Source organism: Ischnura elegans, chromosome X (assembly GCF_921293095.1).
Source record: "Ischnura elegans chromosome X, ioIscEleg1.1, whole genome shotgun sequence".
Lineage (NCBI taxonomy): Eukaryota > Metazoa > Arthropoda > Insecta > Odonata > Coenagrionidae > Ischnura > Ischnura elegans.
Genome location: NC_060259.1, coordinates 112,141,161 through 112,159,329, shown reverse-complemented (window position 1 = coordinate 112,159,329; position 18,169 = coordinate 112,141,161). Strand labels below are relative to the sequence as shown.

Below are 18,169 nucleotides of genomic sequence, written 5' to 3'. Positions count from 1 at the left end.
GTATATGTACAGGTAACATGTCATCCATCTATATAGCTACATAGTACTTTTTGTAATGATGGAAAATGATGTGAGAGTAGGTCATACAAGGCTGCTCATCTCATCCGTTTTCCCCTGAGGGAATGCTGGGAGATTCTGAGTGGGCCCTTATGAATGATCAAGCAAAAAATATAATGTGGCTGAATTTAGGATAGATACCCAAGTAGCCACCCAATATCGGGCTTGTCACTATAGTGGCATATCCTGACAATGACTCTAGGGTCTGAAGTCTGCAGACTTTTATGGAAACAAATGGTGGATGAGACCCTCCAGACAGAGATTTACCATGGAAACTTATATTTTTGGAATTGTCTTTCAATCTGATTGGACTCAAAGACTCTCTAAGTTCATGAATATCTTATTGTTAGTTGCTGATATCTCGTACACGCTAAATAATTAGTTTTATGAATAAAATGCTCTTGGAAAATGTGGGAGGGTTGGCAATGTTGGCTATGTCTCTTAGCTGACCTCAGTCTCATCCACATTTGATTTCTTTACTTTTTTACTTCACGGAACCCTGATAAAAATAAACTCCACCATGGTGGGTACAGGAAGGGTAGCATCCTTCATGGTGGGTAGTTACCCTTGCACGACCCACGCCCTATCCACCATTAAGGGTAAGGGAAGGATAGAAAAATCCTTCGTGTACCCTTCCTTGGAACTCCTTCCCTTACCATCCGTGTACCCTTCCTCTACCCACCATTAAGGGTAAGGGAAGGAGAGAAAAATCCTTTGTGTACCCTTCCTTGGAACTCCTTCCCTTACCATCCGTGTACCCTTCCTCTACCCACCATTAAGGGTAAGGGAAGGATAGAAAAACCCTTCGTGTACCCTTCCTTGGAACTCCTTCCCTTACCATCCGTGTACCCTTCCTCTACCCACCATTAAGGGTAAGGGAAGGAGAGAAAAATCCTTTGTGTACCCTTCCTTGGAACTCCTTCCCTTACCATCCATCTACCCTTCCTATACCCACCATTAAGGGTAAGGGAAGGAGAGAAAAATCCTTCGTGTACCCTTCCTTGGAACTCCTTTCCTTACCATCCGTGTACCCTTCCTTGGAACTCCTTCCCTTACCATCCGTGTACCCTTCCTCTACCCACCATTAAGGGTAAGGGAAGGAGAGAAAAATCCTTCGTGTACCCTTCCTTGGAACTCCTTCCCTTACCATCCGTGTACCCTTCCTATACCCACCATTAAGGGTAAGGGAAGGAGAGAAAAATCCTTCGTGTACCCTTCCTTGGAACTCCTTTCCTTACCATCCGTGTACCCTTCCTTGGAACTCCTTCCCTTACCATCCGTGTACCCTTCCTCTACCCACCATTAAGGGTAAGGGAAGGAGAGAAAAATCCTTCGTGTACCCTTCCTTGGAACTCCTTCCCTTACCATCCGTCAACCCTTCCTCTACCCACCATTAAGGGTAAGGGAAGGAGAGAAAAATCCTTAGTCTACCCTTCCTTGGGACTTAGCATTTATAACTGAAGAAAACATATCGTGAGAGTGTCTCCTCAGCTACTTTCACCTTCTAAAGAGTATTGAGTTCCGTAAAAGAACGTAAGCAGTCTTTGAAAGCAAAGATAGACGGGCTACACAACTAATCTTTAAAATTTCCTTAAGGAAAACAATAATATACATATTCAGTGGCGTAGCCAGGGGTGGGGTCCGGAGGGTTCGGACCCTCCGCCCCCCCGAAGTATAAAAACACAATCGTTTTCCTTCATAAAAGAAATCAAAATATTGAAAAATAATGCATTTAAAAAAATATTTCTTTGACTATTGAAGTTTTTTCGATTATGAAAAGTGTTTGAATAAGTTGAATCCCAAATCTTACTATCCTGTTTTTCAAAACTTTCCCCACCTGGTTTTGGACCCCCCCCCCCAAACGAAATTCCTGACTACGCCACTGTACACAATAGTTTCTATAATTGTGTGAAAAAAGCTCATTTTGAAGTTCTTCCATTCACGTTTTAGGATGTAACCTATTTGTGTGGCTGACAATGAGACATTGCTAGAGTGATGTTCAGTATTTGAATGCCGATCTTATTTTCTGAAACGAAATAGGTGTCGTAGAAAAAAGTCACAGCTTTCTTCCTCATAGGCCCGGGTGCGATTTTCATCTTAAGATTTTGTAGCTTAAGTTCCGTTGAGAAGCCATCTCTGTCAAGTACCTCGATAGCCGAGGTTATTACATCACTCGTTCATGATCCTCTAATGTGTAGGTCCTGGGTTCTAGACCATGTGCAGGCTAATTTTTTTTCTGCCCTATAACTTTAGAAATCACTGTTGCAACTCATCCCCATTCGTTTAATTTAGTTTATTAGCGATTTTTTAAATTTTTATGTTAATTTATGGATTTTTAGTTTTTATATTAATCCTACCCTTCCTGTACCCTCCATTGAGGCTGGCCAAACCCTTCCCGTACCCTCCAGGAAGGAGAGGGCTTACCCACCAATGTTCTAAAATACCCTTCGTGCACCCTTGCTGATGGGTACAGAAAGGGTACACCTATCCTTCCTGTACCCTTGCTGAAGGGTACACTTATCCTTCCTGTACCCTTCATCGAGGCTGGCCAAAACCTTCCCGTACCCTCCAGGAAGGAGAGGGCGTACCCACCGATGTTCTAAAATACCCTTCGTGTACCCTTGCTGAAGGGCACAGGAAGGGTACACCTATCCTTCCTGTACCCTCAATGGAGGGTAAACCTCGACTCCTTAATGGAGGAGTTTATTTTTATCAGGGAAGCGATGCTGTGGGATAGTTGTCAAGTTGGATAGTGAAGTATGTATTATTGCTTGCATTTGACAATATTTTTAAAGTCAGGAAATGGAGCCAGCACATTTTTAAAGATGATTGATTTAGCAATATAACTTAGCAGAAGTGCATAAAAAGAAAATGTAATTTTATTATAACATTTACTGATAATTTGCTCACATGTTTCTCTACTTTAAGACCCTGGAATAAAAAAGGGTATTTACCTAATAATAATTTCGGATTTAAGACCTTGGAATGAAAGAAACACACCCATGCAGACATTTAAGCTATTGAATTATTTTTCTTCACAGTTCTCATAGGCGTTTTTTGATTTATACAGAAAATCTTTGTTGAAATTTATTAAGATCAAGATATAGTCATTGCCGTCAAAGTTTGACTAAGCAGTGGTGCACAAGTTCATGTTAATAGCCCCTTATGCCCTATACAAATTATAGCCCATAACCCTTACGCTGTTATGCCGCCTTTGGGATTCCCTACCCTTTTCCCGAATCGTTTTTTCCGACGACCTTTTTCCCGATTTTTTTTCCGAATCCATTTTTCCCGAATAACCTTTTTCCCGAAAGCTTTTTTCCCGAAACCCTTTTCTCCGAAACATTTTTTACCGAACACCTTATTTCCCGATTGTATAAAAAACAAGCTATTTATCGTAAAATTCAACAAGTGGGACTCCAAGTCCCTTACATTGACCCAACAGATAGAACCCTCAAAACGACAGTTCATATGATGGCAGCTATAGCGTTTGTTCCAGTTGAAGACGTTGAAACAACTTTCGACCTTCTAAGAAAATACGCGGATAAAAATATTCCGACTTGAGCCAATTATGAAATATTTTCAAGAAACATACGTTATTGGTGTAAAAGCTGTTGGCAGACGACGCGCTGTTCCTCCTCGATATCCTCCTAGTCTATGGAATCAACATGAAGCTACAAAAGCAGGTTATGCAACAACAAATAATGCATCTGAAGGTTGGAATAACAGCTTTAGGTTACTAGTCGGGAAAAACCCCCCGGATTTATACTCTGTAAAAGAGCTGCAGAAAGAACAAGCTGACACAGAGATTGCCTTGATTGAATTAAGTGTTGGGAAAAGTATCAAGGGCAAGCCAAAAAAGAAATGGTACGACGTGCACGAGAGGCTGAAATCGGTTGTAGAAGAATATGAAGATTACAAGAACGATAGGAATTTTCTTGAATTTCTTTGAGCTATCGCGCACAATATAATTTTCTAAAAAAAATTATGTATCTTGTGTATGAATATATATTTGGTTATGAAAAATATGAACTCATTTTCATACAATCGGGAAATTAGGTGTTCGGTAAAAAATGTTTCGGAGAAAAGGGTTTCGGGAAAAAAGCTTTCGGGAAAGAGGACGCGTTACGATTCGGGAAAAAATTCTTTCGGGAAAAAATTCTTTCGGGAAAAAGGTCGTCGGAAAAAACAATTCGGGAAAACGGTCGGGTACGCGCCTTTGGTGTTCATCCAACATAAGCAAATTATGTTAATGTGAGAATAATTGTCTGCATACCTCACCTATTCTTCCCTAAAATCTTATCCTTCCCTTACAGAAGTTCCTTAGCACACAATAAGCTGCATATCATTTTCTTCCATAAGAAAGCCATAAGAAACAGATAACTCCAGAGGTGCCCACTCCATGGGGCCCGAGGGGGCCCAAGCCCCCTCAAAAATTCGTTATGGGTGTGAGGAAAAACTGTGTCAGGCTTGTCGATTTTCCCCGGAGTGTCCAGATATCGAGATTCGACTTATCAGGGTTCTAATGTTTATCATATGACTCTTATAAAATGCTTAAAGAAATTAAAACTCACTACTTATAAAATTTCCCGGGGCAAGATCCCCGGTTTGGGCCCCCCAATATTTTTTGTAAGTCGGCATCCCTGATAATTTGTAGGGTACTTACGTCAGAGTCACCAAGTCGTGACATATCTGGTAAAATATAGAATCGGATCCCCTCTGCTGCACCAGGCAGAGTCACTCCTCGAATGAGCAGTACTGTCAGAAGGAAGTACGGGAAAAGGGCAGTGAAGTAAACCACCTGAAATTTGTGTAGAAATATTGAGTCAGTGTTGATCTGTGGCAGTTTGTTTTAATAAGTAAGATAAGGAAAAGATGAAAGGGAGAACCTTTCCAGTCCAGCGCACTCCTTTCCAAATGCAGAAGTAGCACATGACCCAGACCAGGAGGAGAGTGCCCACCAACTCCCACCGAAGGCCACCAACATGCTCCACGCCTTCCGTGATTTGAAGGGCCCTCCGTCTGAAACATTATAATGCCATGCATTTTATGGCTTTACCAATGACATTACAACTATTCCTTTTCAAGCATAAATGCTCTTAAGTGCTAAGGGTTACATTGGTCTTTTTAACCACTCCATTGAAGGCATGATATCAGCCTTTCTGAAAAGGCCCACATTTAACCTTACCTGGTCAGTTTACTTTAGATACTGATTTTAAAAAATTTGATATCATTCTGAGTATTATATCTGCAAGAATAAGAAGCTTAAATCTATTAACATGTGACACATTTTTAGGGCAATGGACGTTTTTATTTGTTACATTTATATGTATACATTTAGATTAAAATGAGTTTTCAAAAAATATTTTTTCATTGTGCACATGCATGTTATTTCAATTTTTAATGTTATCTTGAGAAATAATATTTTGAAAATATAAATTTTTTGTGTTAACATTTTCTTATGGTAATTATAATTATTGTTTCTTTCTGCCTCCAAAAATAATTAGAGCTTAATAAAGCTAGGAGGGAATATTACCTTGCAAGCATAGGGAAGGATATAGAAATTATCATGAAAGGCGTTGCGGGTTATTTTTGGACGCAATGTATTTGTGGTGAAGGCTCAGAGATAGGAGTTTTAAATGTAACAGTTAAAAAAATACTAGTTTGGGTGTGAAATTCTGAACTAGGTGTTGAATGAATGCAGTTATGGAGGGCAAGTGTAGACAGAGGGGATATTTCTTATATGGATAAATTTTTATGGGCAAAATAGCATGTGAAGGTTTTATTTTGAAAATATTTTAATTTATGATGACTTCTTGAGAAATTGCAATTATGTTTAATGAAGACAGCAGGACAGGGAAAATGGTTACTACCTATTCACATTAATTACGACATGTCAGTGCTTGGGATGAACAAAAGGTGGATGGAGGGACAATGGAGAGGATGAGGAGGATAATCCAGTGATGGCTTGCTGAATGGCAGTGGCTTTTTGAGTACATTAGCAGGGCTGGGCTTGGCTGGTCAGTTATTATCTAAATGCATAAACTGGAACTTGTTGGAAGATACTCTTGGCATTCTGAGTTTGTCGTGTACATGCCTTTGTGGGAAAATTGCATATTTGTGATTATATAGGCTAAAGTATGAATTTCTATGTTCCTGTCCATGTATGTATTGACTGTAGGTTTATATAGGGTTTGTTGATGCTTGAGTATCCCTTGATTGATGTCCCTGCAATGGATACAAGCTTGGGAAGATAGCCCTTGATTTTTTGACCAAAACATGGAGTTTTTGAACTGTGACCTCAGCATTTCCTATTTAATCCCTTTTTATCATTTTAATGCATGAGGAATGTGCACTTCTTGTCTGAAAATTTTTATAATTACAATTTCCCAGTGCCCTAGCCATAAATTTTCCAATGTGGGAATGATTAAAAATATTGCGCTGGTGTATGAGAAGCACTATTTTGAGAAATATTTCTACGGTTTCATAAAATTGCGATTCCTAGATATTGGAAATAGCCCTCTGGCAAAATCAATACAAAACTATAAAGTTTCTTGACAGCATGTATTTTAATGATAGCGTGGGAGGAAGGGGAGAGAATGGCTTTCACACTTTCGCTCTCGCCCCCCTTCCATCCCACGATGGCTAATTCACGCTCGAAAGTTTACATTGATGGCTAACATGCTTTTAATGGAAGAAGCGACAGCAAGGCAAATTGCTGACTACGGGATGAGGCTAGATGATTATAATAAGGAGAAGAATAATCGTAACTCACGAGTTCTGTGCACCATGGGGATGAGCATTTGGAGTGGTCAATCCTACATGACGATCGTGAGGAAACCCGAAGTGCTCCGACACTGGTCGCTCAACCATAAGCGCTACTGCTGCTACAGTCCGTTTAAAACTAGGTATATGTGCCCAGCCTTCGGTTTTGGGCATGGAGTATTTTGGAGAAGCATCGATACACATGGATCTAGGTCAAAATGGCCATTTTTGCTCGGCGTTCGGCTCCATTCGACTTGACTTCGCCTCACCACACCCACCTTCCCTCCACTCGCATCCAACGAGTTTTGACCGGACACCGCGCTGTGTTTTCAAATCTTACAATTGCCCGATTTCACCTGATGAGAAGTTAAAGCGTGTGCGCTTGCTCCGATGGGGAAAGCGAGTAGCATGTGAGAAACACGTCCCAACCCAAGGTCGTAGCTAGCGGGGAAGGAGGCAGAGTTGTAACTCCTCCCCGTTCCCCCGAAATGTTTGAGGAAAGGTTCTTCCTACGCCAAGTTTCACTCCCCTCCAGCAGGTTCGATTCCTCAAGTGAACTCACTCCCCGTAAATATTTTTACGGCCTGTTTGAAAACACAGATTCGAGTATTCCATGTGTTCGTTCGGCATTTCCCCTAATAGCTGCGATAGTGAGCACCAAGTTTCACTGTGGATCGAGTCAAGTATGTGAGGCCAGAACACTATCGTGGAAGAGTTGGAAGGTCAGTTACCGGAAGGACTTTGGTCGTGTGAACTGTTCCGTTCGATGAAGGAAAGGTCCCATTTCTCAGTTAGTTAGGTATTGTTTCAAGGAGTCGGCATTGCACGAAAGAAACTTAATCGGATGAATTTGAACGATACCACACTCGGCCGAAAGTGTGTGTTGCGTCTAGGTAATTGAAGCTGTCATTTAGTTTCAAGCATTCGAATATGACGAATATGAGACGTCCTTCGTCGAGTGGCAAGGCAGGAAGGTTGTGACGAGGGAACGACCTCATCGTCGGTTTTAGATTGTTCAGTGAAGAAATTCAGTCGAGGCTTGAAGCTTTTCGAGGTGGCAGTGCGGGTGCATTGAAGACGGGTAGGAGTGTTAGAATATGAAGGGAATTGGGATTTATCTCTCAGGACTAGTGGCAATGGGATATAAAGATATGGTGTTTTGGAGGTAATCAGTTCTGATTTAGAATCTGGAAGCATGGTTCGTTATACTTAGGTTGGTAGTTGGAGGGGAACAGGCAGCTTAGGTTATTTGTGCCATGCGGGAAGCAAGGGCGGAGAGAAACACGGCGTCGACATTAGCGCACTCTCAACCAAATGTGAAAAGCGGAGCTGAGCCTAACGCCTCACCCGACGGATGGAGAGCTGAACTTCAGTTTCACGTAAGTACAGCACTCGAGCTGGGATCTGGCAACCTCTATTATACATCCACCATAGCGGTACTCTCTCCTTCGTTTTTCCCTTTCAAATTGTTAAAACATGAGTTTTCGTGATCATTTCAATGTCTGCTCGCGTCATCAGAGTTACATAAACAATTCTTATAACTTACAAGGAGAGTGTCACAAAACTGAGTCTTAGATTTCAATCAAACTTAGTAGTGCTGTTGTCCTTCGGGAGCTGTCCACGAATCATTCCCATGTGGGGTTATATAACCAATAGTTTAAACAAAAACGCGGTTAAACAATGATAGGCCTAATTTATTCCCTTAGAAACATACCTTATGCGAGGATGAAATGTAGCTCGAAGGTTACGGGGTAAGACTCTTAACCTGAAGTCCTAGGATTGATTGTCGTCGACTTTTTTTCCATAATTTGTTTTTGCTTTTCATTTTACAGAAGCCTGCTATTCAGCATTATTTGCACGATTTTCACTGAAAAAATTTTTTTCTGCGTGGAAATCTTTTTCTGCAATGCGGCAGTGCCTGCTGTTTTTCCTTGTTTTCACACGGATGCCTACCTTCAATAATGTTATTACCGTGTCACAACATGAAGTGTTTTTACTTTGAACCTGCATTTGGCTCCTTTTAATTTGCAATATGGACTCACATTCTTCCAATTTAAGCCTAATTTTTGGAATTGAATTGCTTTATTACGTGACATTTCAGCACTACACGCATTAGTAAAGGAGAATGATAACCGCGTAGCTATATGATTTACGCATAAAAATGGTTAATTTTGTTTCTAAGGGAATATAGTATGCCTATAAATGCTTAATCGCGTTTTTTGTTTAAATCATTGGTTATATTACCCCATATACCCAGTTTTGTGACACTCCCCTTGTTAGATATGCGAGTGAGTTTTAAAAGGGTAATGCGTAACGGAAAAAGACAAAAGACGACGACGTGCGTCCTCTTCAACGTTATTCTTCCTAGGGAGAAATTCACATCTTGCAAATTTTTTTCCGAAATGATAGATGATCTCAATGAAAATTACGTAATGCATGCGAGTGCTCTTGTTGAATTTCTGCGTTTGATTGGTGTAGTGAGCTGAGTGGTGCACGGCGAGCGTGCAGGCACAGGGGCGGATCCAGGATTTATTTCTGGGGGGTGCACAAGCAAGGCCGTATTCAGGATTTTGTTAAGGGGGGGCACAAGGATACTTCGTGATACAAAATGAGCGCAATGATAATGGGACCGTATTAAAAATCTTGCATATTTTTGAAGGGGAAGGGGGGGGGCGACGTGCCCCCCCAGATCCCTATGGGCAGGGAGGTACTTACTCCCAGAACTCCTTCACGGGGTCTGTGAGCTCGCGGACCGACACGTTGTTCTCGTTGACGGAGCAAACGCGGTCGAAGGCCGTCGAGTTGAACTGCGACTCCCAGCACGTCAAGTTGCCACGCTCGTACGCGCTCACGCAGGTGTGCGTGTTCCAGTAATTGGTGCACGTCCGCCATGGCAAATCTGCAAATGTCATGTGGAGAAATAATTCACTCTTGGAGTCAATAACACGATCATGAGATGGATTTGTGATGGGAATTTGGATTATGGTCAACGAACGTTCAAGGTTATAACCTTTCTGAGATACCCGAAGCCCATACGCAATGATAAATTTTGTTCTTGTTTAATCAAGGTCATTACTTGGTATGACCTGACGGATTAGAGTCCCCTATTCCCGTCCACCCTTGGGCTCTCACGAGCCACTTACCTGGCGTAGTATCACCTAATTATTCTTGATTGTAGTCAATTGACCTCGAAAGTGGGTGAAAACACTGTCTTTAACTTTGCCAAAATATGAAAATTTTGCTTTTATATTTTACTCCGTTTATATACGACTGGTAACATATCTACTCATTATTTTGAGTACCTGACTAAGAATGAACCCAGCAGTGACATATTTTTGTTTTTGAGTATGTTAACAGAAGTATAATTAAGAATAACAACCAGGCTTAAAATACCTACACTTGAATGACGTCATTTTCGGCCTCATTATAAAAATTAGATTATTAACTTTTCTGTTATTTAGATAAAACAATAATTAGGTTAAGATGATGTGTGGACGTTTTTAGCCCAATGGGGTACTTCGTAGGCCGTTGGCTACAATAAGGATCAGCCTAGGGATTAGTGAGGGTCCTTTCGATCAGGGATTTCTTGGTGGTTTGGACAAAGGTACAGTGAGTGCAAAAAATATTCGGGCAGCTCTTGTTTCCAACCTCTATTGCTGTTTTGACTCAGTTGCACTTATTCTTCTGACTCAGTATGACTCTAGTATTATCATTGACTGCTCCCGTAAAGGTTCACAAATTAAAGAACGAAAAACTGGCACTACTTTGCTATAAATTTAGTCCAATAGATGAATACGCAAAACTATCGCGCGAAAGAAGTATTCGGACACACGGTGCACGTGGATTTGCGCGCGATTCTAGGAGTGCGCCAGTGTCGCTGTAGGGGCCCCACGCCTCCTCTTGGCTGTGGCGAGACGAGACGCATCTTTGACCGAGCTGCGAAGTGAGTGTTGACAAACATGAGACGAAAGGCAACTGATGAAGACGAGACGCATCTTTGACTGAAAATGAGCGAAAGTTCATTTTTAGGCTTCATGCAAATTACAAATCAAATAGCTAAACTTGTCGGACGAATGCCATAGTCATAGTCAATTATGAACGACGTTGTAATTCTGTTCGGGAAGACCAAGACTATTCTAAACAAGCGCCGAAGCGGACGTTTACGGAAATTGACTGACAGTGACAACCGATTCATCGTGCGGGAGATCAAGGACCCTAAAACTAGCGCTCCCAAGGTAACTGCTGACCTACAGACCTACAAGTTGTTTTCACCCTATGGAAGGGATCATGGACCACAATATGTCCATCAACATACATAAGCAGAATTTGTTAGTTAAAGCTGAGAAAAATGGGAGTGTGAAACAAATTTATATTTCAATAAGACAATGATCCCCAACAAACGGCAAATAATACAAAGCTGTGGATCGTGTATAATACACCCAAACAGTTCAACACGTCTCCACAATCACCAGACCTCAATCCGATAGAACATCTATGGAGTATTTTGGAGACACAAATAAGGTAAATACACATTTAAAACAAGAATGACCTCAAGACTGCTAAGTTAGAAGAAAGGAAAAGAAATACCCTCTTGAGTCACATCAAGATTGGCCCATTCAATGCTAAATCGCCTTCAGGCAGTCCTGGAAGTCGAAGGGAATTCCTCTAACAATAAGTACTGAGTATTGCGTGAATTGTGTCTTATGAATTAATTTAATATGAAAATTTCAGGTGTCCGAATACTTTTTGTGAGACACAGTTGAAGTGGTTTTTCTTTTTTATGTTTCGAAATTTTATATTGTGTTGCTGCAGTGTCAGTGTATGCATGAATAAAGAAAGTGTATGGAACACACTGATAATCACTTCAAGCCAGTAACAAACGTGCAACATAGGGAAAATGTAAATTTTAGCTGGAAACAAGAGCCATCCGAATACTTTTTGCATTCACTGTAATATCCATATCATAACCATTGGAAGAAAGGTAATCAGTCAACCATTGCCATTCGTTGATAAAAAAAAGTATCTTTGCTACCTTTGGAGTGGGTAGGGAGTGGATTATTTTCACAATGGAGGAAGCGTGGAGTAAAACTCATGGTCGGAATCAATTCATAGCGATGAGCAGTCATCGGTGTGTGCCACCAGAGCATTCCGCGTCCTTTTCGATGCCTTCTCAAGCATGTGAGGATTTGAAGGGTCTAAAATGATCTGGGGTGATGCAGCGGAGAGCACCACGATGAGTCGTGGAGAGAGAAGGCCGCTGCGGGAGACTTAAGGGCGAGTATGAATTGGGTGCTCCTGCAACTCATGCGACACGGATGCAAATGAGCACAGTGCTGTGTCGATCGGAACTAACTGCTTCTCTATCCCCCAACATTCGCGAGGGAAATTTCTCCTTGATTTTTTCCCTCGTCTTAAACCGGACTCTCTAACATGTCTGTGCCATCTATATCTATCATCCCCTCGGGCAAGCGGGTCACTTTGATGTCCGACACAATCCCAACCTCCTTTGAAATCCCCAACAAAATTTAATATTTTAATCAAACTTTATAACTTCTTTGAAATTACAACCTCTCGATTTTGGAGTTCTCTAGCATGAAATGTAAAAACATCTCCATCCCTACAGTCATTCTATCGCTATATTGAGAGCCGTAATTAAGTTTGTTCTATATTTTCGCTTTGCTAAAAATATCTTCTTGTGATTCACTGTTCATTATAGTTTCCGTAATTTCTTTTTAATTTACATCTAGTGCGTATTTATATTGATGTCCCCTTGATCTTTTTTATAAGCGACTCGAATATGCTTTTGAGTAGAATATATTTTTTTAAAGATTTGCTCTTTTGAGTTACCTTCGAGCGTAAATAGAAATTCACATATTTAGTACGCTTAGAATTACATTAGTGACTAAACCTTGAAGCACCCCACTTGGCGCCCAGGTGTAGTGACCAACATCTGTCGCCGAGGAAGCTGTATATCGCACAGGATCCTAAGAATCATAAGTTTGCACAGCTTTTCAATGGTATAGTTTGCTTTGCTTTCTAATATTTTATACTTGACTACATAGTGTCTTAAACATGTGCACTTTAATGCGGATGGTCATTTAATATACAATTGAGACAAATTTGGGCGTCACTCACCTGCTCTAATGGACATAAATAAATAGAAGATAGCCCACGCTAGGATGACAATATAATAGATGTTCATCCAGCATGACATGACGGCTGCCGCGTAGCCTATGCCTATAATGGGAGAAATGAAGAAGAAAAATTAATCCACTCACTGAAATAATGTAATTATAGTTCATTTGAGGCTCGCCTGTACTTACCTTTAAATATTGGTGCAATTTTAAACACTCCCAACCCTCCAATGGTTAACATTTGCCCCAGGGCAAGCTCCATGAAGAACATAGGGATGCCGGCCAAAATGAGTGTAAGGAAGTAAGGAATTAAGAATGCACCTGTTAGGAAAGTGAAATAACATATCAGGATAAATTTGTTTCTCATATGTGATTGAGGTCGTTCTATTGCTTAAATTTCGCCCATAAATACTTTGAATGTGGGCCCTTCACGACCTATTGATAACTGTTACATTTAAATAATTTAAATGTCATGAAAGTAGTGAAACTCTAACCGAGCATCTTTCATGAGCTATATGCATGCATCTGAACTTTAACATGATATTTTGCTTTGCCCCGCGCGCCATTATGTCCTGCTGGCAAGTTGTTTCATTAACTTTCATGGCCCTGAAGTTCAATTCGTCTATTGATAAAATTAATCATTACAGGCTTCCACTGGTGGACTATCAATATGGTCAATCAATCAAAAATCTATCAATATAGACAATCATTCAGTCAATCTATTTCCAACAGTTGGAAATTTAACCGGTTTCTTTGCATTTACCTTAATTTACTTATGTAGTAGCGAGACATTTCTTTCGGGAAAAGTCTGTTAAAAATTGGGTGCGTCGAAGACATGGTTGCAATCGCATTTTTTTCTTGCCTCCTAAGATCATATCGGATACGTCCTATGCATGGATTCACAGCTGCTTAATTTTTATTTGACTGTCGTTCCAATTTGACTCGGCTGGATTGAAAGTAAAAGCGCACCTCGATGGTTATCAATGGTTCCCATGGGCCAACCGTCCGTGGTTACGTGATGCGCGTCAGCATGAGGATCCGGGGAAGTTGTTTGTGGGGTCGCGTCAAATCGCTGCAAGGCTGGACGAGGGAGCGCGCCCCCGCCGGCTCGTCAAGGGGACCATGACTTACTCCTATGCCCTACTCGACTGACGGATTGCTGTACCTGAATAGCCCATCAGAAAACACTAAAGCAGGGATCTAGCAATCTATGAAAAATCTTTGCCACCGCCAGGGTTGCAACCGGAACCCTCAGGGGGGGAAGCCAACCCGTTTCCCCCCCCCCCCAAAGAAACAGATTTTCTTTCCTACTTAAATTGTGTTTTGGATTCTTCCATTTATTAGAAACATTCATCACAATGTAATAATCAGATTCTCAGCTGTGGGAGAGACACTCACTTCCTCTCCGAGATTAAAGGGCTTATCCCAAAGGGATTAAGGGTTTAATAAGGGGGTTGAGCGTGCAATGCACCAATCGTATCTGAAATATTGAGAGTTACTCGGGCGGAAGAACATTGGAGGGAGCTGGAAAGCAGATGTATCACATACTTCTCTGTGGCTGAACAGGGGCCGTATTCTGTAACTCCGAACCGATCGGTGCGGCACCGATTCGTCGGGTGCGACGTCACACCGACTCCCGGTAAGAAGTCGTGTGATTCTGTACGAACCCGGTCGGTGCGGCACCGACGAGAGGACGGGAGATCGTCGGTAGCCGTACCGACAGCAAAGAGGTGTCGGTACGGCCACCGACTAGTGGGTTTCATGAATTCCCCGGTGCGCATTGTACGTTTTATTTTGTTTTTACCTCATCACCGAGTAAATAATGAGGTTTTCTCCAATGTTATCTTTTTCTGCCCCTTCGAATACGCCTCTATAATTCACTGTGTCATCATCTATATTAATTACCTTGACAGAAATATAAGATAATGGTTAATAAAAATGAGGTTTGCTAACATATAATGACTCTCTCATTTATGTTACCGCACTTTCACTCGCTTGTAATAGGCTTTATTTCTCTCTATCATCATTTACTTGCTCCTTTGACATAAAAAAGATATTTTTGATTAAATATGAGTTTTGCCGCCATGTTATCACTTTATCTCACTCTGAATAGGCAACTATTATTTCACTCAATCATCATTTGGCGTTTCTCTCGGCATAGAAATAAGATCTTTTTATTTAAGTATGAAGTTTGCCACAACGGTATCAGTTTCTTTCATTTGTAACGGGCAACTATATTTCATTTCATCGTCAGCCATTGATTCCCTTGACGATAAAAGAAGATATTTGTTAATAAGTATGAGGTTTACCGCAATATTATCATTTTCTCTCACTTGGAATGCGCAACTTATACATATGTATTTCACCCAATCACAATTTATTTACTTCCTCGTCATTACACTTCTTTTAATTGCACCCAGCTCCATATTTTTATAACAATTTCCTAACTTGTTCCTCTAATATTACATTTGCATTTGAATCCTACGTTCACGTTCCATGGTATGCTATTTTCGTCTGCTACGGTGCCAATGGCATAATCTTCCGTTGATAACATTTATACGGAACTTACTTAATGACAACTATATTACCAAATCATGAATAAATAGCATTATACGGAACCAATATTTAAAAAAAGAAACTACGATCTCAAGGATAGTTTCAATAATTCATTCCAGCAACAACAATCTCCATCACATACAAACTTTATTGTGATGTTGTAATATTGTTTCCTTCGATTCTGTAGGTACAGCATTACTACCACACATTATATAAGCATTGTTAACAACTTACCCAATATCGTTTATCTTAATCTAGCAATAAGTCGTAATTTCCGCAAATAAAAAGATTGAGAATGATGACAACAAACTGTGCCAATGAGTCTTCACTTGTTTTTACCCTTCTTTCATTGGTGGAGACACGTGAAACTTCGGATATATTCGGATTTTCCCTGTTTGGGAAGGAAGGGGAACCGTACCGACTGGTTTGAAACCGACGACCTTACAGAATCGCTGAAAGTGTCGTCGTCGGTGCGGAATCCGTTGTCGGTACGGTTTGATGTCCAGTCGGTGGGCTTGAAAGGGAAACCGACCGGTGCGGCACCGACGAAATACAGAATACGGCCCCAGAGCAGATTGGGGTACCGATACAACGTCCCAAATGATGATGGAAACTTGTTCCTAGCAATCACTCGTGAAGAATATTCATCTTAAGAGCTACGAAACTCTTCGACGAGTGTGAAATACAGATACGATCCTGATGAAGGATCGAGCGCCGGACAAACGTGCCATGACAGCCATTATTTCAGCGTGGCAATATTTTTCCTTTCGATTTCTTATATAATATGGATTATGTTTTGATTCCATAGTATTTATTTGTCTAAATTATGATTAAAGGAGATGGCTGTTGGGGTATCCAGATTCATAGAACGAACGGAGCGTGTGCTCAGTGAAGTGATCGTTCGTTTCAATATGCTCTAAATTTAAATGCTGGAGATTTTAGCCATCGATAAAACAAGGAAAAAATATTTAACTTATTTCCTATCGAATTCAATTTTTGAGCTGGTTTAGGGAAAATTGGCATGCATATTTAAAAAATTGTAGTTAGTTTTCTTCTACTACGTCAAGTTTTTCACTATTCCTTGTGTAATTGTGACCACACACTGCTATATTGAGCGTCGATTACAGGAGGCATCATTGCTCTCCAATTGGCTGATATTCACCTTATCCGACTGTTGCCATTGACTGTTGTTGGTGACTGACGCCATTGGAGAGCAGCGACAGGTGCATGGCAGTCTAGTTACGGAGGAGCAACGAGGTTGGAAATATACGGAGGCGCTGTATTCGAATTTTAAGTGTGGTCAGAATTACGTCATCTTGGTTTGAAAATTTTCGGACTTAGTCTCAAACAGTGTACTTATATAATCAAGTATTCTATTCCTTATAACGCTTCTATACTTGCTTATATCGCCTCTGATTTATAAAATGAAAATGCAACAATTACTTCCTGATTGTCGTCGAAGTTTTCCGATCGTTAGTCATACTATTGTGTGTATATTAAACTGTCCATATAGTCATATCGTGGTGGCACTACATCGTCGTGAATATACTTCCGTACTATTTTTACGACCGGTCCGCTGTCGTAAGATTTCTATTGGCTGTAATTTTATTAATTGCCAGTAGAAGTGCAGGGGAATGGATATTTAACACTTGTAAAAATGTTATTTTCGGCTAAGCTAGTTGCACAGCGGAACCGTGGTGATTGACGATAATTTTTCCTTGGGAAAAGATATTCGAGGCATATTTTCACAAAGTCTTCTCATACTGATAGAAAAAAGGTATACCTTGTTTGTTTGCGAGATTTTATTTTAACGAAACTACGATCATGACCAAATATTTCACCAAACAGTTAGCATTGACTCTTATGGGATTATCAATGTTTTGGTGTCAAAGTGGGCGTGGCTATCCTACCCAAGCACCCCCATTCCTGCCACACTGCGCTCAACGCTCGGGACCAGTGGTCAGCATGTTTAAAAATTCCTTGCGTAGGAGATACTATAGTGAAACACAGGCACGCAGCCCGAAATTTTGCCTGTTGTGCGGGTTGCCGACATGGATTTTTTTGTCAATTCATGCGCATCTGTACCTTTGTAAAAATTAAATAATTTTGTATGTACAGTACATAAAGTAAGTAACCCTTTAAATTCCTTCATTTTCAAATTTTGTATTGCGTATGAAACAACTTGAAAAGTTGACGTGGTGGATAAAAACTGAGGTAATTTTTTTATGCAGAGGCCTAAAGTTAGTCAAAAACAAGTCGTAAGAAAACAAAATGGCTATTCCCCGGTGTTACTTATACCATTGCTCTAAATTGATACCGTCATCTCTTATTTTGAACGTTAAAAACTCCAAATCACGGCAGCTGTGTAGGAATCGAAATATTTCGTCGCACCTTCACGCTTTTAGCTCGAAAGAGTTACTCACCCTAACTACATAAATTTGCACTTCAGACGTAACTCAGGCGTAGCTCATCGGTTGGATAAGAATCAGCGGAGCATGAAATACCTTCTTTTAGCATGGATCGGGTAAGTTATTTTCAATTTTTTTCTCGTACGGTGCTTCGGCTCATCCATTAGAAATACATACAATAGGCTATGGTTATAATTCTATGAATGTAATAATTGATTCCAACTGTTTGGTGGGTATAGAAATTAAGAA

The 18,169-nt window shown here is 40.6% G+C and overlaps 1 protein-coding gene across 1 annotated transcript in view; it reads right to left on the bottom strand.

The window, feature by feature from the left end:
• LOC124170485 (sodium- and chloride-dependent GABA transporter 1) overlaps positions 1-18,169 on the bottom strand; it is an 82,559-nt gene that overhangs the window by 13,862 nt on the left and 50,528 nt on the right. Inside the window, exons 3-7 of the mRNA XM_046549225.1 lie at positions 13,146-13,277; positions 12,958-13,059; positions 9,538-9,721; positions 4,947-5,079; positions 4,724-4,858 (exon numbers count right to left, since the gene is read on the bottom strand). Coding sequence (XP_046405181.1) covers positions 4,724-4,858; positions 4,947-5,079; positions 9,538-9,721; positions 12,958-13,059; positions 13,146-13,277 — 686 coding nt within the window. The remainder of the gene's footprint in view (positions 1-4,723; positions 4,859-4,946; positions 5,080-9,537; positions 9,722-12,957; positions 13,060-13,145; positions 13,278-18,169) is intronic.